The sequence below is a fragment of the Podarcis liolepis genome (assembly GCF_965112155.1).
Source record: "Podarcis liolepis genome assembly, chromosome: 5".
Lineage (NCBI taxonomy): Eukaryota > Metazoa > Chordata > Lepidosauria > Squamata > Lacertidae > Podarcis > Podarcis liolepis.
The window spans coordinates 4411048-4436649 of NC_139556.1; the positions used below are offsets into that span (position 1 = coordinate 4411048).

At 41.9% G+C, this 25602-nt stretch overlaps 2 protein-coding genes and 1 long non-coding RNA gene across 3 annotated transcripts in view; 1 reads left to right on the plus strand and 2 right to left on the minus strand.

The window, feature by feature from the left end:
* PARVB (parvin beta) overlaps positions 1–25602 on the minus strand; it is a 172967-nt gene that overhangs the window by 68359 nt on the left and 79006 nt on the right. The window lies entirely within an intron of this gene.
* Positions 3802–25201, minus strand: LOC310706959 (1-acylglycerol-3-phosphate O-acyltransferase Pnpla3-like). Its single transcript, XM_083503397.1, has 9 exons — positions 24868–25201; positions 18063–18295; positions 17847–17912; positions 14254–14463; positions 13247–13307; positions 11232–11450; positions 9324–9456; positions 7765–7881; positions 3802–5935 (listed from the first exon to the last, which is right to left on the minus strand). The coding sequence occupies exons 1-9, from the start codon at positions 25070–25072 to the stop codon at positions 5650–5652; spliced, it is 1530 nt and encodes a 509-aa protein (XP_083359523.1). The 5' UTR covers positions 25073–25201; the 3' UTR covers positions 3802–5649.
* Positions 14470–23177, plus strand: LOC310707040. The gene is made up of 2 exons (XR_014526288.1): positions 14470–17187; positions 17558–23177. It is a non-coding gene; the product is annotated as an uncharacterized lncRNA (long non-coding RNA).

Here is a 25602-nt window from a genome sequence, read left to right on the forward strand (position 1 = left end):
GCGCTGGATCTCAGTGTCCGGGTAGAACGATGGAGGTGGAGACGCTCCTTCAGATGAACCCCGCTGCCATGCAGGAATCCCAACTCGCGTCAGATACGGGACCCGAGCGGACCCTGCTTCGCTTCTGCAGATGCGTGGGGAGCCGATATGTGCTTCGCCTCCGGTGCCCCCATCTCTCGGGCACTCGGGTTCACGTCTGAACCCTACGTCTGTCCCCCCGGGTGCTGACCGTAGAAATTGGGCGGATTGGCGTCGCCGGAAGAAGCGGCTGCGCGCCTCCTCCAGCAAAAAGGTGGGAGGCGGTGCGAAAGCGCCTGCTGTGCTGTCCAGCTCCAATGTAAAAAGAGAGGTTTTTTAAATAGCGCTTTTATAATTGCCACGCTAAATGCCTTTACAGGATTGTGAACGTCGTGTCCCGTGAGACCACAGAGCCATCTTGCAGGTTAGCGGTGAGTGGCTGAGACATAGCTGTCAACTTTTCCTTTTTCTTGCGAGGAATCCTATTCGGAATAAGGGAATTCCCCTTTTTTAAAAAAGGGAAAAGTTGACAGCTATGGGCTAACCCAGAAATAGTGCTTCAGGTTAAGAACTTTGCTTTAGGATCAGAACAGAAATCATGCTCCGGCGGCACGGCAGCAGTAGGAGGCCCCATTAGCTAAAATGGTGCTTCAGATTAAGAACAGTTTCAGGTTAAGTACGGACCTTCGGAACGAATTAAGTACTTAACCTGAGGTACCACTGTATTTAGAATCCAAACACAATTTTCAAAACAAAAGCAAATCAAGCTGAATAGTAAATTGCATTTCATAAGTGCATGAAAAGCTGGCTCTATTCAGAATATACTTGTAGAAGAAAAAGCAAAATCCTGCCCACAGGTTTACTCCCTAAATAAATACAGGAGGGAAGAGGGAAAGAAAGACGGTGGAGAGACAGACACGTCGGGTCACTGGGTTTGGCATGTGCTCTCATCAGTATAGGGACGCGGGTGGCGCTGTGGGTAAAACCTCAGCGCCTAGGACTTGCTGAGCGCATGGTCGGCGGTTCGAATCCCCACGGCGGGGTGAGCTCCCGTCGTTCGGTCCCAGCTCCTGCCCACCTAGCAGTTTGAATGCACGTCAAAGTGCAAGTAGATAAATAGGGACAGCTTTATAGCGGGAAGGTTAACGGCGTTCCGTGTGCTGCTCTGGTGCTGGTTCGCCGGAGCAGCTTCATCACGCTGGCCACGTGACCCAGAAGTGTCTGCGGACAGCGCTGGCTCCCGGCCTATAGAGTGAGATGAGCGCACAACCCTAGAGTCTGGCAAGACTGGCGCGTACGGGCAGGGGTACCTTTACCTTTACTCATCAGTATGTTGATGCTCTACCTCCTTGACACCTATAAGTCTGGCAGGGGATGTACCGGATCAGTGCCTCGCCTTGGTAGAAGAGTGGATGAGAAGCAATAAACTGAAGCTCCATCCGGGAAAAACTGACTGAGGCAGTTTTGGGGCAATTTCCTAGGCTGCATGGGTGTCCAACCTGTTCTACCACTAAAGGAGCAGGTATATAGCATGGAGATAGAGACATGTGCAGAGGTTTTTAAGCAGAGGTTGGATGGCCATTTGTCCTGTATGAGCTGGTTGAGATTCCTGCATCGCAGGGGGTGGGGTAGACTAGATGACCATTGGGATCCCTCCCAACCATGCCATTCTTTAATTCCTGGATCCACTGCTGTTGCTAGAGGCATAAGTGTACATGGTTGCACGGAAACCTTCTGCCGGCTTGAGTTTGTGGCCTAGCTTTGACCGTATTTGCACAGGTATAATCTAGATTTAGTGGACTATATTCTTATCGTTTGTAGATTAGATTACCGCAATGTTATACATGGGGCCTTCCTTTGAAGACTGTTTGGAAACTACAGCTAGTGTAGAAATCAGCCATTTGATTACAGAGACCAGAAGATCTGAGCTTATTACACTGATTCTGGCCTGCTTGCACTGGCTACCAGTTAGTTTCTAGGCTCAATTTAAAAGGGTGGCTTTGACTTACAAAACCTCATGTAGTTCAGGAATCCCAAGCCTCTGCTAAAACAAACCGGTCCAGCCCCTGCAGAGTTGCTTCTCTATGTGCCTCATCTGAGGAAAATGCAGAAGAAATAGCCAAGAACAGGCTTTTTCAGGAGTGACTGTGTGCAGCTGAATGTATGCCCCAATGAAATATGCCTGGTCCTATAATTCTAAGTTTTTAGCCACAAGGCATTTTTGTTTACCTAGGCCTTTGGTGATTGCGCTAGCCTCTACTGCTGTGTTAGTCTTTTTGGAGGATAGGAAGTTGTCCTTATGGCATTGTTCAATTATTATTTTAGATACAGTGGTACCTCAGGTTACATACGCTTTATGTTACAGGCTCCGCTAACCCAGAAATAGTGTTTCAGGATGAGAACAGAAATCGTGGAGCGGCAGCACGGTGGCAGCAGGAGGCACCATTAGCTAAAGTGGTGCTTCAGGTTAAGAACAATTTCAGGTTAAGAACAGACCTCGGAACGAATTAAATACTTAACCCGAGGTACCACTGTACTGTGTATTGTACATCATTCTTAATTTGACTTTTGATTGATTTTGTTTCTATTTTATTTTAAGTTGCTTTGGGACATTTCTCTTTCATTACAAAGTGATCAACAAATACTAGTATTATTATCAATTGTTCTTCATATTGAACAGAATATAACATAAATAGCAAGTATTGTAGTTTAATGTTGCCAGCCAAACAGACTGAAAAAACTTTTTTGAAAACCAAACGACATTTTCCATAGCCTCACTGAATTTACATTGTAACTATAAAAACATTTAGCTTTTAGAGAAGTTGAGAAAAAGAACTCTGGACCCAGGGGCTCTGCTTGAGATAGCTGTTGCAGTACAGCTGTAATCCCTTAAGGTGTGTACATACATACTTTGCACCCAACATCTCCACCTGTTATCTTTATCCCTGCCAGACACATTCTTTTCCAACCACCGCAGATGGAGCACAAAGGCTACAAGAGATACTTCCCATGTAAAAGATGTCCTTGTCTTGTGGAATAATGTGGCAGAATATATATCTCAAAAATATTGCCACTCCATAGAAGAAATACAAACCTTGGAATATTGAATTTTAAGCTTTCTATTCATTTTCAAAATATATAATTTTTAAGAACAGGAGGTAGAAATCAATATTTGTTCACTATGAATTTCAGTGAACGGAGAGGGAGAAGGACGTCTTGCCAGCAACAGCAGGGACCAATCTTTAAATATTTTCCGAAGCCTCAAAGAGGTTTCGATGGCTCTTCAGTACAATGGCACAAGCAGAAATACAGGCTTCGGTTTTTGTAATTCCATAGCTTAAATATACAACCTCGTTAAAAGACTTTAAAACCTTATAGCAGTGGCTCCCAAAGTGGGTGGTACCAGTCCTGGGGGGGGGATATTATGTGGAGGGGCAGCAGGAGGGATTCTGGTGATGTAAATTACTAATAGTCTTTGAAAAGTTGGTATCACTGGATCAGGTTCAATAATTTTGTTGAATTAGTTAAACTAAATAGTGATAACTGGATTTTGAATAAATGTACAATTAACTGTTACTGTTTTGTATTTATCACTGTTCTGAATAATTCTTTTTATAGGGTAAGGTAAGCGGCACCATGGATGAGTTTATGGAACCAAGAGGGCACTGGCCAAAAAAAAATTGGAAGCTACTGCTTTTACAATGCAATATATTCCTTGAGCTCCCTCCTTCCAACCACGATTATCTTAAATTCATTTTGCTATTATAAAGAGCAGACATCAAAAACATTTTTGTCTCTTTATTTTGCTGCTTTATATAAACATTAGTGATTGGAACAATATTCTGGCCCATTTTGGAAATGCAATCAAGATAAAGCATACAATCAGTGATCACACAAAATAACTCATTTATGTCTATATCGTGAATGAAATAGCACCAGCAAGGATATAAATAAGAAAGTTTTTGCAATGTTAAAAATTTAAAATGTAGCTTCGTTGTTGTTTTTCTAAAAACAGCACTTCCTTCGGTTTTCACTGTATAAAGTCATAACTGAAAGACTGCTAAATGCTTGGTCAAAATTAAACTTGCCCATAGTCAATAATTAAAATAAATACACAAGACTTCCCATTCTTATGAAGGCTTTGATTTTTGTCAAAATATAATCCACCTCATTCCTAACATAGACTCCCAAGCCAAAATCTATTTGATTGACTCTTAGGCCATTATGCTAAGACAGCATCACTGCAGACCAGTCCTCCAAGTGCCATGCCAGGGGAGGGTGATCAACAGCCTATGGGACCAGCATTTCTTCATCATTTACCATTTTGGAGAATGCAATGTAAAACCTACACCATAAATAAGTATCCTTGTCACTTTAAAGTGATGAATAATGGTGGGCAAGGAATACTCAAAGCATCACTATCAAATATGGTATCCAGATTTCAGAGAGGCTATTTATCTTAACACATTTACTTCTAAAATTAAAACAATTTGAAAAGTAGCTTATTCATGATTCAGCACTACTGTCAGCTCTCACGTGTTAGGCATCTTAAGACCTAACCTATAATAAAACTGAAAAAACATATTGGCACATTTTTTGTTAGTAAAGACTGGGCTAAAATGGTTTGAATTTAGTGCAACGGAGAACAGAATGTTTTCTGTGATTACTTCAGGGAAGCCATATACAGTTCATTTTTCAGATTTTAATCTGTTTTCAAAATCTTCCAGTGCTAATTGATTACAAGAAATAATAATAAGCTTTTAAGCTCCATTAATTACAAATCACACTGTAACTTCTCGGCTATTTGCATAGGTAAATCATTCAACCCATGTCTTGATGGCATCTGCAGCTGATACTTCCACTGATCCACACCATACTGCCTTCTCCAAGAGAAAATGGTCTACAATTAGATTCCTTCAGTAAAACATTGTTAAAGTACTGTTTATTGGGATTGAATTCAGCCCATAAGGATTCTCTGGTGTGGAGTGGCACATGTGCATTGCACTAAATTCTGAACTACACCTGTGGCTTCTCCTCCAGCCCAATGAGGGAGAAAGAATCACGCGGGGGGGGGGCACACTTGTTAGAACACACAATGCCTCCTAAATACTATCTTTCTGAAAAACAATGAAGCCTTACGATAAGGAGTGTAACTGATGTTAACAATTCCCACAAGTATCATGCATAAGGCAAGTAAAGCTTCAGAGGCCTTCCAAAAAATTCCTATATGCCATAGTCATCTGAACACACTCTGTTTGATTTTGCTCAAGTGCTAACGCCACATATGAAGACAAACAAGAAAAAGACTATTATAAAAGTTAAATACTTTAAAATGAAGTGGTTTTGCTAAAAATGCTTTGTCCCAATAGAAATCAGAAGACTTGAATCACTTTTTCCTGCCGAAAATCTTGTTTAGGTAAACCATGTTCTATTGCACTAGGGTCTTCTTAATCCTTTAGTCATTATCAGGAAGCCAGACCAGAACAGCACATTTCTCTTTCCACAAAAGATTCCTCAAAGGCATTTTGTCATCTAGTGTAAGCCAGTCTTCCAAAAGACTGTTTGGCAATCTGCTAGATAAACTGATGCCTCCAAGACTGAGATTTCTTTGTCTATGCCACAGTTCTTAAGCTAGTCCTCAGAGGCAGTCTGGAAACTCTTTTCGGAGGAGGAGTCAAAATCCACTTCCACTCCCGATTCTTCAGAGCTCATAAAAAAGGGAGGCATGGAGTCCAAGCTTTCGTTTACACCCACTGCAGCTTCTTTCTTAACCAAGTCCTCACAGTATGGAAGATCCAAAAGCCACTCTTCCAGGTGTGTGGAAGAATGAGGCATTTTAGGAGGGCAGTAAGAAGAGTGAAGACTTGTGTTCAGGGGGGAACTCTGACACTTTCTAATCAGTGCACTGTTTTCCTTGCTGTAAAAAAGAAGAATAAATCTCAGTGACTCTTCAGCAACTTTTGATTTTTATCATATATAAAGATGGAATATGCTCCCCATCCTCATCCAATCAGCAGTAAATGACTGAATAGGGTTTTAAAAAAAAATTCACTGAAAACATATTTATACAGTGGTACCTTGATTCTCAAACACCTTGGTTCCCAAACACCAAAAACCCGGAAGTAAGTGTTCCGGTTTTCGAACGTTTTTTGGAAGCTGAACATCCAATGCAGTTGTCAGCTATTGTTTCTGGGGCGCCTGCACCAACCAGAAGCTGCGCCTTGGTTTCTGAACATTTTGGAAATGAAACAGACTTCTGGAACGGATTAAGTTTGGCGCTTTTGTTATTTATTTTGCGTTTTTGAGGCTTTTTCGGTTAATCTATTTTTTTGACTGCGTGGAACCCAGTTCAGCTACTGATTGATTGACTGTGTGACTGCGGAAATGGATAAAAGCCCCCCCCCCCCATGCAAACAATGACTATCATCAGTGTAGTTAAGAAAAAATAATAATTTTTATTTTGATCATCTACAATACTGTCTTATTTATTTTATAGTACGGTACATTGATTACTGCTTTCACTTTATGGATCAATGGTCTCATTAGATAGTAAATGATGTTAAATTGCTGTTTTAGGGGTTGTTTTTAAAAGTCTGGAATGGATTAATCCATTTTAGATTACTTTCTATGGGAAAGCGTGCCTTGGTTTTGGAACACTTTGGTTTTGGAACAGACTTCCAGAACAGATTAAGTTTGAGAACCAAGGTACCACTGTATAGGATTACCCTGTGTCAATTAATTAAACAACTCTGATTTAACTAGAATTTCATTCATGCTATTCAAGTTTCTATTTATTAGCTTTAATAGTTTTCTATGTAATTCATGACTCTTTGCTACTCTTCATTTTATGCTAGCAAAGGAGAGAGGTAGGGATGGGGAGAGGAAGCAGCCAAACAATTCTTTCCTGTGGTCATTCCTGGTTTGGTGATTTTATTCAAATTACCATTTCCTTAGCAAAAATGTCTAAACCTATTCCAAGTTTTTGCTATTGGTTAAAATGGGGAGTGGGTGGCATCTTAACACATACTCCAGCCATGGATGAGAACAGGGGTAGAAAGAGGGTTTTGAAAAGACACCAGCAATTGTAACATTCCAAGAGTGTGCAATCCTGTATTTCACAGTGTTTGCATGCACACATCAGTTAATATTCTTGGGTATTCCTCAAATACTACACATTTCTTATACAAAAAGTGGCCCCATTTTTTTAAAAAGGCAATGAAACTTGCATGACTGCTGTCTTGTGGCCTGCCTTTTGCTCTGCATCATTTCCTACAGCTTTTTAGTGCAGACAGATGAGCATCAGAGCATTGAGATAGCGCTAAAGTTGTGAGAGGGAGGCAAGTAAATTAAAACATTAAAAAGTAAGAGATGCAGGGGGAGAGAAGTTTGTTTAAAAGAAGAAGTGAATCACAAGAACAAGGGGCAAGTACAACTTACAAAAACTAATACTAGAGCTGCTAATCAGAATAAAATGGATTACATATGCCATATAAAAGCCAATTGCATGTGAACTGCTTACATTTAATGTCACATCTACTTTAAACCACAGTCAGTGTTAATTTCATTGCAAACGTAACACTAAACCATGGCTACCAACAAAAAGAGAAGGAATGGGTGTTCATGGAATGATTGAGAGGGAGTGGATAGATCTATAGCACACTCACAATGATTAAGCAATTTGAAATATTATGTCTGCACCTGACCAACAAATGTGCAGCGTGAAGCATGTAGCAGCATAAGATATACCTGGGAATACTCAGTAATCTTTTCCTTGCTTTGGAGTATACTGTGCCCACAACTTGACAGAGCTGACCTTGCATCCATCGCACATCATCAGGGATATCAGGAAACCAGTCTACTAATCTGTAAGGAATAAATAATAGTGTTTCAGGCAGAACCCTGATTTGAGAAAATGCCATATAGGAGTGAAGGACTTTGGGCAGAGAGACAGGAAAGCCATTTTACTAATGCTTCTTATGGACATCAGCCAATCTGCCCCACCTAAAACTTGGCTTGCTGGCTTCTTGCTTTATTGACTGATTGACTAAATTTATATACTGCCCAATACTCACAGGTCTCAGGGTGGCTTATAATTAAACACAATAAAAAGGTAAAGATAACGGACCCCTGACAGTTAAGTCCAGTCACAGGTGACTCTGGGGTTGCGGTGCTCATCTCGCTTTACAGGCCGAGGGAGCCGGTGTTTGTCCGCAGACAGTTTTTCCGGGTCATGTGGCCAACATGACTAAGCCACTTCTGGCAAAACCAGAGCACCGCATGGAAACGCCATTTACCTTCCTGCCGGAGTGGTACCTATTTATCTACTTGCACTTTGACGTGCTTTCGAACTGCTAGGGTGACAGGAGCTGGGACCAGACAACGGGAGCTCACCCTGTCCCCGGGATTCAAACAACCGACCTTCCGATCGGCAAGCCCTAGGCTCTGTGGTTTACACCACAGCACCACCCATGTGTGTTTAATTTTTAATAGGGGTGTTTAATTTTTAGCTTTTTCTCTACAACAGGTTTGGAAATATTACTGCTATGTTTTAAAGGGCCTTTATCATTGCAAACTCCTTGAACAGAGTTCCCTACGCAGCCAGTTTCTCAGTTAAATCTGGAGATGCACACCAATTAAAATATAGGGTTTTAAAAGTAAGCTTCATGCACATACCAAGTTTATGAAACTGAACACAAAAAGCACACATGGAAAAGAAAATATATCTACTATTTCTCAGTTAATCGTTTTAAGAATAATATAGTGGTTAAGCTGTGAGCCTGGAAGTTCTAAGTTCAATCAAACTTTAGCCATGACTACAAAAGTTACCTAAATACCGTATTTTTTGCTCTATAAGACTCACTTTTTCCCTCCTAAAAAGGGGAAATGTGTGTGCGTCTTATGGAGCGAATGCAGGCTGCGCAGCTATCCCAGAAGCCAGAACAGCAAGAGGGATCACTGCTTTCGCTGCGCAGCGATCCCTCTTGTTGTTCTGGCTTCTGAGATTCAGAATAATTTTTTTCTTGTTTTCCTTCTCCAAAAACTAGGTGCGTCTTATGGTCTGGAGCGTCATATAGAGCGAAAAATACGGTATATTGTTACCTCTCAGCAGTATTCCACTCATTCATTCCATCCCATGTGCAATGCAGAGATAATACTTTCCTGTCTAGCAGGATTTAATTTTTATAAGAAAATTGGTATACATACGAATTTTTTAAAAAAGAATTATTTTAAGGCTTGTGAGCCCTTAGAAAATGTGCTATATAAAAACACTAGTACAAGGGCAGACTTCCATGCTTAACACTCACCTTAAGGCCACAAAATATGCTGACTCAACTGGCAGAGTATACGGCAGCATCACATAGGACATCAGTCGCATTGGTAGAAATTTAGAAAGCTGAGCATAGAGTCCACATTTCTCTTTACAAGCCTCCTGCAATGCTGTCATTTATACAATCATTAATATCAACTGAACATGAACATAATGGCTTCTAGATTCTGCAAGAGTGATGAAGCATTGCCTGGAATCGTGCTACATAACCCACAGCAGGCTTTCTCATGACAGAACTCAACTAAATGCACCTAGTACTCTCCTATATACATACGGGCCAATTCATCACCATCTGGCTGGTATAAATTTCAGTAATGTTCAGTCAGCTTCTAATGGGGACAGGTAATTCCACCAAGTCTGCTTCATGTACAATCTGATTATCCTAGCGTTCCTCATGCAGTCGATATACAATCAGAAGTGGCTGCTCACTGTGTCACTGTTCTGTGAATCATTATTCGAAGTTTCCTTCCTTTCAATCAGAACAGACTCGAGAAAAAAGCCAGGGGTGGATCCTCCAAGAACAGGAATTTTTTACTCTTTTACACTCAAAACCTTTTTGTATTATAAAAATATGTTTTTCCACAATTTTAGTTCAGAAAAAGCAATGCATTTTGGCCCTCAAAAGCTTTGAAAAAACATTTATTTTCTTGCTCACTCATAGCACAACTCAACCAAGATTTCTATTCAACAGCTTATTCACTGGATAGTTCTCCTTGCAATTTACTTGTTTTTCTTTCCTTACAGCCTTAGAATAAAACTCCAGCTCTTCTGAACATGGAAGACAGGAAGCTGAGTGAGGGGCAAGTGCCAAGCAAGGAAGAGAAAGGAATTAGTCCGCCTGGCTTATTCCTTCTCCTTCTCACCCCACTTGCTCTGTTATAGTTTGTCTAATAGGTACATGCTTTTTCCATGTGCATCCAGAAAGCCACGTCTGCACCAAGGTTTAGTTAGTATCCAACATTAATAACTTTCATTCAAAGGTGGCCAAAGAAGACTCTTCTGTGATGCACAAATATATACCCAAGTTCTTAGTTAAACTGTGTTACTAGATCAATTTGCACAGTATTCCAGATACTCCTGTACTGAATGCTTATTATTTGTCCTGTTATAAGTACCATGGGGGCTGGGGGGGCCGAGGCCCTGGGCGCAAAATTCTGAGGGGCGCAACCAGGTACCCCCATGCAGTCGCCAGCTTCTGTAGGGATCCCTGGCTTGGTGAAGGCGGCAGAGCAGCCCAGGGTGAGAAGGTGCAGGCAGAGGGAGGCTGGCAAGGGGTAACCCCAGCGCAGCCTGGCCTGGCCCTCTTCTCTGCAGGTGTCGAGAGGATTTGCCAAAGAGCCACATTGGCCCCTGGCTTCCCCCTGTGTGGCCGGGCAGGTGGCACAACGCAGCCCCACTTGGCTCTGGTTTGGGGGGACGCTCTGGCAGCAGCAGTGGCTTGCCCACCCCGGGCACCAGCAACCCATGCTATGCCGCTGATAAGTAGCAATAGTAGGTTTCTCAGTTATTTTATGCATAAGATTAAAGTATGTAAAGATGATTAGCAAAAATAAACTGAAAAACAAACTTTTGTCATAGTATATAATAACTGGCCAGAGTTAATACAATTCACTATGTTACAGAAACAAGGCACTACAGATGCAGTTAAAAGCACTGGTCATGATCCAGCCCAAGTCAAACACTTTAAAGTACCATGGATTTCAATGGGAGAAATTTAAGAATGTGCTAAATGTTCTCCCGCTGAACTCACGTTGGATTTACAAGTGCTGAATCCTGGCTGGACGATACCCAATGTTGTATGCATTGACAGTATCATTAGTAATTACTGGAATAATTTGATGAAACTTAGTTTTACAATAAAAATGAGGTTACTTTAAATCTCTACCTTTACGGAGTCTAGGAGGTAGATTCTCAAAAATGGTTCCATCCAATGGCCAGGCAGCTAATTGCAGCTGATCAATAAGCATTTCTTCATCTTGCAAATCTTTTTTTGCTTCATTTGCTGCAACTGTTTTTTTATCAGCATAATCTGGGGTCTGAACACATTCCTGATGGTTTTCCTTTGTTAAGGCCAAGTCAACTAAAACTGAATCATACAGTATACCTGAGGAAGACAGAATAAAAACAGCTTCTGATGTGATGGTGTTTTTGTATTCAAGAGCATGACAGGCACCATATTGCAAAACAGAGTTGGAAGAGGGCATAAAGACTGCACTACTCCTAGGTTGAAAAGTCTTCTAGTATAAACTTTCAAATCTTGAAGAAAGAAGGTCATATATTGTCTGAAGTGGGCAACGCAAGAGTAGAAAAACTGATGGAAATGAGCATTGCCAGCCTAGAAATCTCTTAAAAGTGGAATCCTATCCCTGACAAACAGTAGAGAATTAGCCCATTGCCTCTGTACCTCCAAACTGGCCAGGCAAAGCCCATTTTCAAAGGAAAAACTGCATTCCTTGTGCCCCACCCCAAATGCCTGTTTCAAATCTAAAAACCAAACTATAGTTTGGCTATCATGAACAGTCTTCACCTTAAACATTCTGATTCCCTCACTCAAACTATAGTTAACCATGACATCCACACCAGACAAATTATGGCACAAACCACAGGCTGCGACTGGGTTCCAATTCCATTTGTGAGACAACCTATGGTTTGCACAAATCTGGAATGGAAGGAATTAGAACATGAGCGAAGGAGGGCACACTGGGCCAGAAGTCTGTTCTGCGTGGCCAGACATACCATGGGGTGGCTTTAACACTGAACCAAGCCATAAACTTTACCATGCTGGCATTCTTTACTAAGACTGGTTTAAAAGAGTGTTACAAAAGGACAATCATTTCTACCAGTGTAGACCCCAGGTTGCTGAGTGGGCTTTAAAACTACAGCTGCTCCTGGATCTTTTTGGTAAGAGTTGGAATGTCTAAGCCATGTGTGTTCAGGAAAAAAATACTGGATCTCAAGAACAAACCACAAGGTTGCCTGTAATTGTAAAAGTCAATGTAATTTCTGTGAAATTAAGTAGGCTCAGGCCATTGTGCCATGCCAAATAAGTTACACTTAGAGTAGACCCACTGAAATGAAGTTAAGAAACTTAAATCCAAGCTCAACTCTCTAACGAAGATTTATCCATTTCCCAAAGTGTATGGCCACAGTTATATAAACTTAAAGTCACCTTAGTCTTCCAAGTCCCTGAGGGGAAAATGGCTCATGATACCTGCAGCTGCATCATGTATCGAGAAAACATGATACTAAGAAGATGGAATGATAAGACTCTGGCAAGTCTAGCATCACCCACTTCTGATAGAAAACACTGTCCGCATTGCATGGCACAAACTCTTATTATACAAGTAGAGTTGAAGCCACAATTGTACTGCCTCAGATGCTATGTAGTCACTGCTGAATTTTCCCTGGACCACACTTTCTGCAGCATGTGAACACAGATAATAAGCTACGTTCATAGGTAGGATCACGTGGGAAGGCAGAATCCTTCCAATATCCAAGTCTCCAACTGCTTAGAAGAAAATATTTATGCTGTGACCCGCTCTGAGCTCTATGGATGAAAGGCAGTATATAAATTTAATAAATAAGTATTAGAATATAATCAAGTTTGAACTGGGTTCAGCAACAGTTTGGGAGTCAGTGAAGATGATCCTATACATCTACAATGTAGAATCTATATATGCTGGGTTCCAGCTGATATTAGCAACTGTATTTTGAACTAACTGAAGTTTCTGAACGTTGTTCAGTCCAACACAGAGTGTGTAATCTGAACTTGATGTCACAAAGATATGAGCAACCATGGTCAGCATCTTTCATCCGTATACAAAAATGCACAGACCTATCATGACATTGTGACTGACATTCTGTTCACCATATTATATATTTGAAATCACAGTGACGTACCATTTTCTTTCAAATATCTAAGAGCATCCGAATAGCCTTGTTCACAGATCTCTCCTAGCACCTGAAAATAAGGTTACAAAAAACTAGTAAGGAGGAAGTACCGTATTTTTCCGTGTATAACACAACCCCATGTATAAGACAACCCCTACTTTTGGGAGCCCAAAATAAAGAAATCAGTATTTACAGTTGTTCAGGTTTTGTGGGAAATCAGCTAAAAAGCTGTTGAGCTTTTTCTCCAGCCTGCGCCTGACTTCGCATCACACTGTGGCCACGCTCCCTCCTTGCCTGGGCACTGCCTCACCTCTTCAGCCAGCTCTGAGGCCAGCACTCTGTGACTCAGGAGTTGCCAGCTCACTCAAGACTTACCATATAACTCTGTGTATAAGGCAAACCCCCAATTTTTGACTAATTTTTTGGGGGGCAGGGAGGCATCATCTTGTTCACAGAAAAATAGAGAATATTGAAAATTCCCAAAGAGCAACATACAGAAAGGCATCTCATGCCAGCTAATACTCTGTTGACACATTACCAAAAGGCTCAGTAAGCACTTTATCATAATGAAAGAAAACAATTATACAGTAATTGTACCGCAGAGCATTGCACACCTCCTTCTTCAAACCTTAACTGCACCAAAACTGCCCCAATCATTGCTCAACAGCCACCCCAATATTGCAAACTGAGGAGGGTTACCACCATTTACATTGTTCCTTGCTAGTAAGAATTGCTCTCAATGAATTTACTAAACGTGCCCCTAAGATGCACTCAAGTAGCGCGTGATCATCCTCTAATATCTAGATTAAATGTGGAGTGGGAAAACCATTTATGCCAGCATGAGCTTCTAGGAGGAAAGGCGGGCTATAAATTTATATAAATACAAAAATTTAGAAATTTAAACACAACTATACCTTTGGAGAGCTGCATCTGTCTAGCATTCCATGGTAGGAACATATAAACATACATGCCAACAAACTAGCAATTGGGTAAGAGAAAATAGTGAATATACATACCTTGGGTTCTGGAGGAAAAAGTGCTTGAGTTAAACGGTAGATGTTCCCTAGGCTAAACTGAATGCTGGTGTTGGTGAAGTTCACTTCATGGAAGTTTGCAGAGTTGCCCTTGGGACAAATGTCACACTCCCCAGCAAAAGGTGAAATTGTGATGGTGTTTTTTGAGTCATACTGAGGTAAGTTGTCACTTATTCCACCATCGACGTAGCGCTTTGGGAAGGGAAGAAGAAAGAAAGATAAGGAATCTATTTGCTTAAAGCAAAATTTAACTGGCTTGCTCTGCAACTTCAGAAAGGAAGCCTAGTATTTCCACTTGCCACACCTTTCAGTGGTAGTATTATATGTGAGCAGGTACTGACCCAACACAAGCCATTGCTCAGAACAGCAACAGAGCTTTGTGCACCTCGGGATCGCAAGTAATGTCTGAAAATGTGCAGGTGCACATCCCAGATTATATGCTGCCCAGCAGCTTCTGCAACATTGGAAGCAATGTTATGGGCTCTCTTTTGGCATGCACCATACTTAGGAGGCTAAATTCAGCCCTGGTGAAAACATTAGCTAAGGAAATATACAACTCTCTTTTGTGTTTCATAGGGCTCACATCCTTCTCACCCTGCCCCTTCCCCAACCAAGGTTCCAATGTTCACCCTAGTTTGAGCAAAGGGCATACTCTTGATACAAATCAGCCTTAAAAATCCAGCTTTTGCTAAGGTTGCCTATACCCAAGGAAGCTGTTAGGTTTTGGCTAGGAGAGGCCTGGAGAGAGCCTCCATTACAGTCATTACAGCAACTGAGGCAGACCACATTTCAAGCAAGCTGAGAGGAAACACCTCTGCTGTCTCCTTTCCTGTAAATTATCTGCCACCCTCCTTTATCATTTGTAATTTTAAAGTTAAATAAAACATCCAACTCCTTCTAGAATTGTTAAATGACTGTATGATAACCCCAAATGTCACATCCTCCCCCTCCCCACAATTACTAATCAAGTCATTTCAATAAGCCAAATATCTCAAAAGATGTGCTAAACTCCTTTCGATATCTCACTTGGAAAGCACAATGAAAATGCATTTTAGAAGCCATTTCTCAGACACTTGGGACAATTTCTTCCTGACTGGTGCCACTTAAAACCTTTAACCTCTGGTCATAGCCAGGAAGACAGGATTTGCAGTCCTTGTTTTTATTTTTAAGTCCAACTTGAGCATAAAGGGTGATGCTTTTCACCTTAAGAGGTACGAATCTTTCATGTTTCAAAGATACCTTACATCACTGAACAGGAAGGTTCCCGTGGACTCTACCTGTCCCTTCTCCTTTCCTGTCTCTATTCCCTTTCTGTTGCTGAAGAGGCCCCTTCACCTTCCCTATAGCAAACCCCAGCCTCTCAGAACCTCCCCCCTTCTCTCTTCCCTAACAAGTTAGCCAGCTGGCCAAATTCTTACTTTCCCCCTCTTTCCAGCCCAATCGGTCCCTGTTTCCCAGCCAGACCTGCTCTTTCTTCCCCTTGCTATGCCCTTTTCTTCTTCATTGGCCGTCTCATACCAACAACCTCATATTCTCCTTCCCTCGCGACCCATTGCCACCCAAAAGTATCCCACCTGATTCTTCAGATTCTTACCTAAAGAACTTTCCTGAAGCTCCGCAAAGCCCTCCAAGCTACCTTCTTCCTTTGCCACCTCCCCTTCTCTCTCTAGAGCAAGGCAGCACCAATTTCCATCTGGTACCACCTCCACCCTTTCAGCCAATCTCTTCCCTCATCCAGGCAACAGTCTCCTCTCACACTCTTTTCCTGCTCAATCTCTTTTATTCATGTAAAACTCTTGCAAACCTAGCCTACTGTTAGTGTGTTGTTTACTGATTATCATATTTACTAATTCTCCTTTTGATACAATAAAATTTACTTTAGATCTATCTTTGTTGTCCTTGTTAACTCTCAGGGCACCAAATTCTAGAGAGTGACCAGGCCTCTGCGTCAAAAGATCCCAAATAGGAGATGTCAGGATTGTGTGTGAGAACTGCAGGCTTCTGCACGATCTGCACACATCCTCCTATAGTTTTGTTTCTATGCCAATACTGAGTGGCAAAGCCAATTCATAAAATTAAGTAGGCCTTCAGGCATGTCTCATGTTTGTCACCCAACTAAATCCTTTTAGGTAACATAACTGTCCAGCCACGAGGGCAAAGCAACCAGATTAACCTGAACCATGGATTTAGTCTAATATGCTACCTTGCACCTCATATAGGAATTCAGCTTTTAAAGAGTAAAAATGGATGAATATAAGACTTATAAAAAATCTAGATCAGCAGGCTTTTCAAAAAAATTATCACTAAATCACTGTTATTCTTTGCAGTTGTTATTTTGAAGTAAAAAAAATGTCACATGAAGCTTTCACACGAATATTAGCACTACTTTTTAACCATCTGTAATGTGCACGTACTTGATCTGAATCATTTTTCTTTTCTTATTACTAAAGTAGGAAGGCAAAACCACACTAGCAAAGATCAACATCTCCATGCTTCCTTTCAACTAAGATGCAGGCAGCCTTTAATAGGATTCCTCAAGTTCTACGTAAGGCCTTGAAATACACTGCTTAAGAAAGGACAATTAAGAGGATAACAATTAGCATCTCATCTTTAAGATCGCTTCATCTGGTACTCTGCAAGACAGTTCTCAACCAACACATACAAGCCCAAGCCCAGATACAAACTACTGTATGTCTGTATTGCTAAATCTATGTGCATATGTACCAAGTAACATATTCATGTACAGATATGTGTGCTCCATGGAGTGCACAAATAAAGAGATTTGCATACAATGAACTTCCAAGGATGATTCACAGATTCCTAATAATAGGACAACATGGCCAAGCAGGAGGCACACCCTTCTGCTTCATACAATATCATGCAGTGTGGCACCCTACATACTTTGTGTGCCAATAGGTAAAGGTAAAGGGACCCCTGACCATTAGGTCCAGTCGTGGCTGACTCTGAGGTTGCGGCACTCATCTCGCTTTATTGGCCGAGGGAGCCGGCGTACAGCTTCCAGGTCATGTGGCCAGCATGACTAAGCCGCTTCTGGTGAACCAGAGCAGCACACGGAAACGCCGTTTACCTTCCCGCTGGAGTGGTACCTATTTATCTACTTGCACTTTGACGTGCTTTCGAACTGCTAGGTTGACAGGAGCAGGGACCAAGCAACAGGAGCTCACCCCGTTGCGGGGATTCGAACCACCGACCTTCTGATCGGCAAGCCCTAGGCTCTGTGGTTTAACCCACAGCGCCACCCGCATCCCTCTTTGTGTGCCAATAGAGGCATCCCATTTCCTTAGTTCTTCCATCTTCAAATTGATGCACAAGAAGAATAAAAACAAAAGCCCAAAATAGATTTTATTTTTAAAGAATTAATATCTAGTTTCCTTAAAACAACTGTTACATTACATTGTAATGATTATTTTGTAACTATTTTTTGCCATGTATATGAAGGGCACACAACATAGAAGACATCAGAATGGCAAGATTTACATCTTCCCACCTTTTCTATCATCATCATCAGCCTTCTCATGCTGGTTTATAGTATGGAAGAATGAGCAGGTACTTACCACCCCTCTAAACGAAGGTGGGATGAGGCCACAATATATAGGCACAAATGAACTACAAAGCAAAGCCTGTCAAAAAGAAAAGAAAGGTTAGTTGCATACTGCATTTTTAATAGGAACATTTCCTAAAAAGGAATATGAGGAAACAAATTAAAAATAAGATTGAGACAAATGTGAAATATTCTGAATATTATTAACATGGTTAAAATGAGAATATACCTGTATGACTTCTTCTTTGGAATTAAAGTTGGATACCATCACATTTTTGCCATCAGACACTCTGGTAAGTGAAATGGAAAGTTTCCCTGATATCAACTGATGAGTGTTTTCAGGAAGATTTTTGCAAAGTCCATCCCTTATAATCTTCATCACGTTAAAGGAAGGATGAAGAGGGCCAAGATTTCGCTTTCTTGCTTCTCTGGCTAGACCCAGAACATCTGCACAAGCTTCAGCTGAAAGATACATTACTGCATGTAATTGTGGAAACCAAACTGTCAGGGGTCACAAAACAAAAAAATTGTGATCAGAATGTGCCATGGGGTCTTGACCATGGTGCGCCTTTGAAACTCAGCATGAGTTCAGAGCACAAGCTATAACCTTTCAAAAAACAAATTATTAAAACTTTTATCTGTATTACGTGAGTGAACAATTTCCCAGATAGTTTCTATCTTTGACAGGGTCAGCCTGAAGTTACAAGTTTAAAACAAACAAAAAATCAAAGTCATTTCAACTATTAAAAAATAGATTCTGAAATGTAGTTATGCTAAGTTGTGACAGCAGGCCAATTCTTCAAATGTCAACAGCATCATAGCTGTCAGGGAATATCTGACCTCAATGAATTGACCAGTCAATTGACATTATTTGACCAGTCAACTGGCAAGCATCCAAACTCTAATAATAAGTGAATAAGGAAAAAAAGAATATGGGGCCATGACATACTAAAGGTATGTTAGGTAACTTTATCATTCATTGATTTATTTATTTGCCATAGGTGGCCTGAAAATACATTTTAATAACAGCATTTCATTAGAAGAGATAATACTTTTCCAAATTAAACAAACTCTGCTATCTGCCCAAGGACGTGTGTAACTATTCTGAAAAGAGCACACTCCCAAACTATTTTCTAAATATTGTATTTTAGATCAGCCATTGCTGGTACTTTGATAATCTAAAGGCATTAGCAGAGGTTTCCTTCTCTCTCTCTCTCCCCAAGAGCTGCCCAATAAATGGAATAGGTTAATGTCCTGCAGTAACCTTCTCTACGGGGGAGAGGACTAATCGTCCCACATGTCAGCTTATTTTCCTCACCCAATCAAAAGACAGCAAATGAACTACTACTACTACCAGTTTATGAGGGCTGCTTTTTAGCCTTTGGTCATCAATTTCATGCCCAGAAAGGAAGTTAAATTCAGCTTTCCAAGAGGAATTTGACCTACTAATGCAGGGCACAGAAAGAGCTGAAACATCTTGAAGGGGTCAATACAGACAGAATATGATTAATTAAATAATAAGTTATTATATTTTTTACCAATCAGTGAAAGTTGGATTATAATGTAGATTTGCACAGAATTTATATTTCATTTAATAACGCCAAAAAAAGATATACTAATTTTGATATTGGTGGTGAAATCTAATTGACACGTACATTTTACCAAGCTATGCTGTCCTACTCAGAAGTCAGCCTCACTGAGCTCAAAAGGACTAACTTCCTGGCATGGGGAACAAACACCAGGTGTTGTTGGAGTTCCTACACTGCCCCACCTACATTGGCCAGTGGTCGGAGATGATGGGAGCTGTAGCCCAAAGGTATATAAAGAGACACTTTCCAAATCCCTGGTGTAGAGCACTGCAGCCATTAAGCACCAAACTGTCTGTCTGTCTATATCTATCATCAAAGTGCCATAAAAGGTGCACAATTTATTAGAACAGTGGCAGATCCTTTCCCAGTAAGCCATAACAAACCAATCACTTCTGCCAGCTGCTTTCCTACTTGGGGGTAAGGAAAGTGGGGGGGGGGTGTTAGAAAGCAGTGCTGGGGGTGGGGTTTTTACCAGTAATTAAATGTACAGCTTCCCATGGTTGTATTTCCCTGTGTTTTGAACACAGTGCTTGAAAACTGTTTACTTGTCACCTGTGCATCTAAATGGTTGGGCCATACAAGTTATTTTAATAGTTTAATAGTTTGCTCTCAACTAAAGGCCATGGACTTTCCCCCTTGAAAGGTGGAGGTACTAATCAAATTCTTTGCACTATGCAATAAGCAACCAAGTCTTTCTTCCTGGTGCTGCTCAGTTTTTCTCATGTCATCTGACGCAAAGAAAAATCTAGCTAAATGTGGGAGACCATTATAACTGTTACTTAGCAATGGAAAATACAGCGAAAGAGAATCTGCCCACACAACTTCTTAACTAATGCAGGAAAACTCAAATAAAAAATAAAATGTGGAGAACAAGTCCTTTGGAATGCTTAGCTCTAAATTTGAACACTCTTCCCCAAACTATAAAACCTAATTTAGCTCAAAGCAGGTTTTCTAATATGCATATGTTTATATTTAGTCACTGAGAAAGGATGTTCTTTCAGTTAAATGGAACACTAATTAAAAAGTGAAGGCAACATTTCAACGGATAAGAGTTTAATCCCCTAAGTACTTAACTAAGATTTTCACACACAATTCAGCATGCTGCAACTCACAAAAATTGCTATTATGCCATTTCATGTCAGGAGACAGCACAAGAGGGAAGGGATTGACTTTTAATATTTAAATAAATAGTACTGTAACATAGGGCTGCCTTTGAATAGCACTCAGAAACTTCAACTGGCTCAAAGGCCTGCAGTCAGACTGCTGACCAGGGCTGGTTACAGGGCACATATTTTGACTCCCTTGTCAGAAGAGCTCCACTGGCTACCAGGCACTTTGAATCGTACCTGGAAAGTCCTGGTTATGACCTATAAAGCCCTACACAGCTTAGGTGCAATCTATCTGGAAGACCGTATGAACCTGCCCGAGTTTTGAGATCTTCAGGAGAGGCCCTTCTCCTGGTCCCACCACCCTTACAACCATGCTTGGTGGGGACACAGAAGAGGGCCTCCTTGGTGGCTGCTCCCAGACTCTAGAACTCCCATCCTAGAGAATCTAGACTGACTGCCTCCTTGCTGTCTTCCGCCAACAGATGAAGACCTTGTTCCAAAAGGCTTTTGGGAACTGACTGCTTTTAATGGAAGATCTTGTGCCATGCTGTTTTTATTGTAAATACTGGTATGTTTTAAGCAGATTTTATATATGTATATAGTTTGATTCTATTAATGTTTTGTTGTTTTTTCTGTTTTTAGTGATTCTTGTCTTTACATGTAAGCCCTCAAAGAAAAAGGAGGGCTATAAATAAATAAATATATAATATTAGTAAGATGAAAAAGGCTTTTCCCACACACACCACACCCCCCAAAAAAATTAGGCTGCTGAAACCCAAAGCTTTGGAGTGAAGCTAGGAATTGAATTTTGGATGAAAAGACTGTGAGCTCAGTACTGAAAACTGGTTTCTAGGCCGAGTGTGAAATTAATTCCTTACTTCCAAGTATACACCTGCCCACCAACCCCTCATGCCACTGTTTTGCAGTTGGCTCTGGTCGATAAACCTTGGGGTTCTTGTAAAAACAAAGCAAAGCTCAGAAGCTTGAAGTCTGCCACGCCTGTCCTGTTTCAAATGAGTAAGAATAATGTGGAACGGTGGACATGCAAGTACTAGGTACGATCCTCCTGGTACTATCACAATTAGGCTACAATATTTAAATCAGTTAATTGGTTTGAAATGTTAATGGGATAAAAAGGTGCTCTGATTAAGTGGGCAGATCATTTTGTCAGATCTATATAGTAAGAAGCTATTAGGGTATTTGGGGTGAGCTCTAAGAGTGCAGTATCAGTCCAGGCAGAGCAGCAGTGAAGCCAGGGCTCCATGTGAACCAAGTGTGCTCTCTCAAACGTGCCCAAAAATTCTGCAGCTTACAGGAGGAGCTCCATGGCAAACAAGTCAAAGTGAGAACTGCCTAAAAGGTCACTGTTGTGGTTATTTAATTATGTACATAGTAGCAGTAGCTTCTTAACACTGCACAAAATACAACTTTGAAAGAAAATATATCAGTTCCATTGGTGTAGAAGTTATCCACAAATATTTGTCCACACATTTGGGTTAGCTGGTGTATCAGTATTTTCCTAACCAACGTCTAGACTTACACTAAATGAAATACTCATAAATACACATACATCAATCCACCCCAATTTGTAACCCGTGCCATGTGTTCACTGGGCATAGACTAAAGAGGAAAAGCACTTTAAAGGTAACCTAAGTCTTGACTGCAACACTCTAAACTCTACACCAAAGAAGGAGATGCTTTGGATAAATCAAGTTAAAGCTAACTAAATAAGGCTCCAGTATTGCGTCATTTAAAATCAATGTGACTTACACACTTTGAAATAAATATTGGATGTTGGGAGTGAAAGATGACTGACAAAAGCTGACAGCGACTTCCATCTGAGGCAGGATAGGAAGCCCTAAGAGTGACCAGAACCTCAAACAACAGCATAACTCCACTTGGTAAATGTTGGGATTTCATATTCCTTCTGGTATATTAGGTTTTCCCCCTCTTGTGAGAGGAGCAAACAGAGTAATGAGTAAATAAAGAAGCTTTGTACTAAAACTTTGAGCTGTTCTGTATTTTAACCAATTATACTGAAATACATTTACACACAAAATTTAAAAAACAGCAGGGAACAGCCTGTACAGGCTATACATAGAGACAAAAGCTCCTCTTCATAATTCTTTTAAGCAGGTAAGAACTGCCATGTTAAATTATTCAACAATAAAGCTAATTATATTTGCCAATAGGTGTGCTCTCAATTGAATAATAATAAGAACTTCCATTTCCTTCAGGATCTTTGGTATCTTTAGTTTGGTGAGTATAAGAACTAACCAATATCCAATGTTGTGGTTTGCAGGTATACTATCAAGCATGAACAAGCTTCCCTATATATTTCCTATCTTCGGAAAGTCATATAGTTGATCTCTTTGACATCTATACTACAGGGCGGATGCCACTACCAAGATGGCCTTCTGTCTAATTCCCTGTAACTTCGCTTCTCGCAGTAAGGGCCCTTAGAGCTGGACCTCCATGTCCGGGCTGAGTGATGGGAGTGGAGATGTTCCTTCAGGTCTACAAGGACTACAAACTAATAACAATAGTGTGCAGTGGTAATGGTACTGATTGATGTTGGGATTATGGGAAGGATTAAACTTCCCCTGCCTATGGCTGAGATGAAAATCACCACACACAAACCTTTTTTTTAAAATAAATGGAAGTTTCTAATATTGCATTAAGTGTCCCAAGTGTTTGACCCTTAGTCAAACCTATGGGAAATCTATGGCTTTCCAGGTGTTGTTGGACTCCAACTGTCATCAGCCAAAGCACTGTCAATGGCTAGGTATGATGAGTTTTATTCTAGCAACATCTGGAGGCCAAAGAGTCCCCATCCCTAACCTAAGCAGTAGATAGCCTCATATGTACACACCAATATATACTCTTAATGACTGGTCACTGATTCTATATCATTTCTCATCAACATCCATATTGGTTCCCACCCTACCCTATAATCTTGTGGCAAGTTTGGTCAATTTAATCACTGGTTATGGTCAATGGCCTGGCCATCGTATGTTACTGTGATAGGTTTCCTAGACAGACACCCGCTGTGCGTGTGAGGGGAAAAAGACTGAGTGCAGAGCAGGGAAATCCTGGTAGTCTAGCTGGAAAACTTTGCTAAAATGGAAATCTGATGGGAAATTAGCAAGAGTTTTATCTGCTTGCAGGTGCATAGCTGACTTCACTATTTGTGTACCTCGGTTTTCAAACGTAATCCGTTCTGGAAGACCTTTTGACTTCCGAAACGTTCGAAAAATGAGGTACAAAGGGCAGTCTGCCAATTCAAGAAAGAAAATAATAATACCTTTATTGTCAATGTGTACAATGAAATTAACCAAGCCACTGCACAACCCAGCAATGACTCCGTTAACAGAGCACAAAAAGTCATAACTTTCCCCACCATTAGAAGTCAGTGTTTGATTTCTAATGAGAGGCATTTGGGCTCAATCCTGTATTAAAGGAAGACATGGCTGGGTCACAAGTTCCCACCTGTCTAAGACTGTGCCGCACAAGCACCTCACCATATATTCAGAGTTACTCTCTCCATCATTATTAGGGCCCGAGTTGAGCTTCGGATCCTAGATCCAGATTCTGGGCACTTTCATTCCGACATTTGCAGCCTTGCTCCCCTTTCAACAGCCTCAAACACAAACAAACACACACCCCTCCTCCATATTTAGGGCGAACACCCTCAAGGGTCCGTTTCTTTCAGGTGTAAGCCACTTTGGGTCGCCCCTGGGCAAGATAAAAGCGCCTAATAAACCGAATAAGCAATAAAGTATATCCCTGGCACCCGCCCTCCAGCGGCTGGTTGAGTTGGAAGCCACTCTGGGTTGCCACGGGCAACATAAAAGCGCCTAATGAATCGGATACATAAATCGTAATGAAAATAACAACTCCGTGCGTCCGGTGCAAAAAAAGCAAACCTTGCATTAAGCTACCTTCGTTCTTTATTTTTTTAAAAAGCTTTTGTTGCGATTATTGCAATTACCAGGTTATTCTCCCTGCTCTTAGGACTGTTCTGCTATTACCAGTGGCGTAGCGTGGGGGGAGGTGCAGGGGGGGGCCGGCTGCACCGGGTGCAACATCTGGGGGTTAGGGGGCGCAAATCCACGGGTTAGGGGGCGCAAATCACTTGCCTTGCCCCGGGTGCTGACAACCCACGCTACGCCACTGGCTATTACTGCCTCCAAAGCTCAATGTTTCGTTTGCCCGCCCAAATAATATGACTATAAAATATGAATAAAATTACAAAATAATAATAATAATTGCCCAGCAATGAGGGGAAAGAGGCCATGAGACTAGCGAGGAGCAGGCGCGTCCCCTTCGCTCGTACCCAGCGACCCGCCTCCGACGAGGACGGCTCCGGTCAGGGCTCCGGCCGAGGCCCCGCACACCTGGCGGGCGTCGCGGATGAGGTGCGGGGCCCTCTCCTGCAGGCAGCTGGCGGCGCCGACGTGGTAGACGCCCAGGAACCCGCAGCCGGCGAACGACACGCTCCAGCCGCCGCCCTGGCCCTCGCCCTCGCCGCCGCCCGGCATCCCGGCGGCCGCCTTCCCGTCCCGACCCGGCGCGGCTGAGGCGAGGAGCCGCGCACGCGCAGAGACGCGAGGGAAGCGGCGGCGGCGGCGAGATCTCCGGGCCGGGCGCTTGGCTGATAAAGAAGGCCGGCGGCAGAGGGAGCGCCGCCACGAACGTGGCCCGAGGGCCGCCGGCCAATCGGAGGCCATATGCAAAAGAGAGGGAGGCCGGGGGGCGGGGCCTCCTGTCCCGCTTGGCTCGCTCAGTTCACGGGTCTTGGAGAGCGTCCAGCGGGGCGTCGGGTCGGCTGAGGTCTCCATCTTCGGATCTCTTGAGGATGGAGGGGTTGGAAAGGGACCTTCCGCCTTGGGCACAGGCTGGAAAGAGCAGGCTGCTGGGGAATTTACACAGGTAAAGGGAATTTACACAGGAAAAGGTAAAGGGACCCCGGACCATTAGGTTCAGTCGTGACCAACTCTGGGGTTGCGGCGCTCATCTCGCTTTAGTGGCCAAGGGAGCTGGCGTTTGTCTGCATGTGGCCAGCATGACT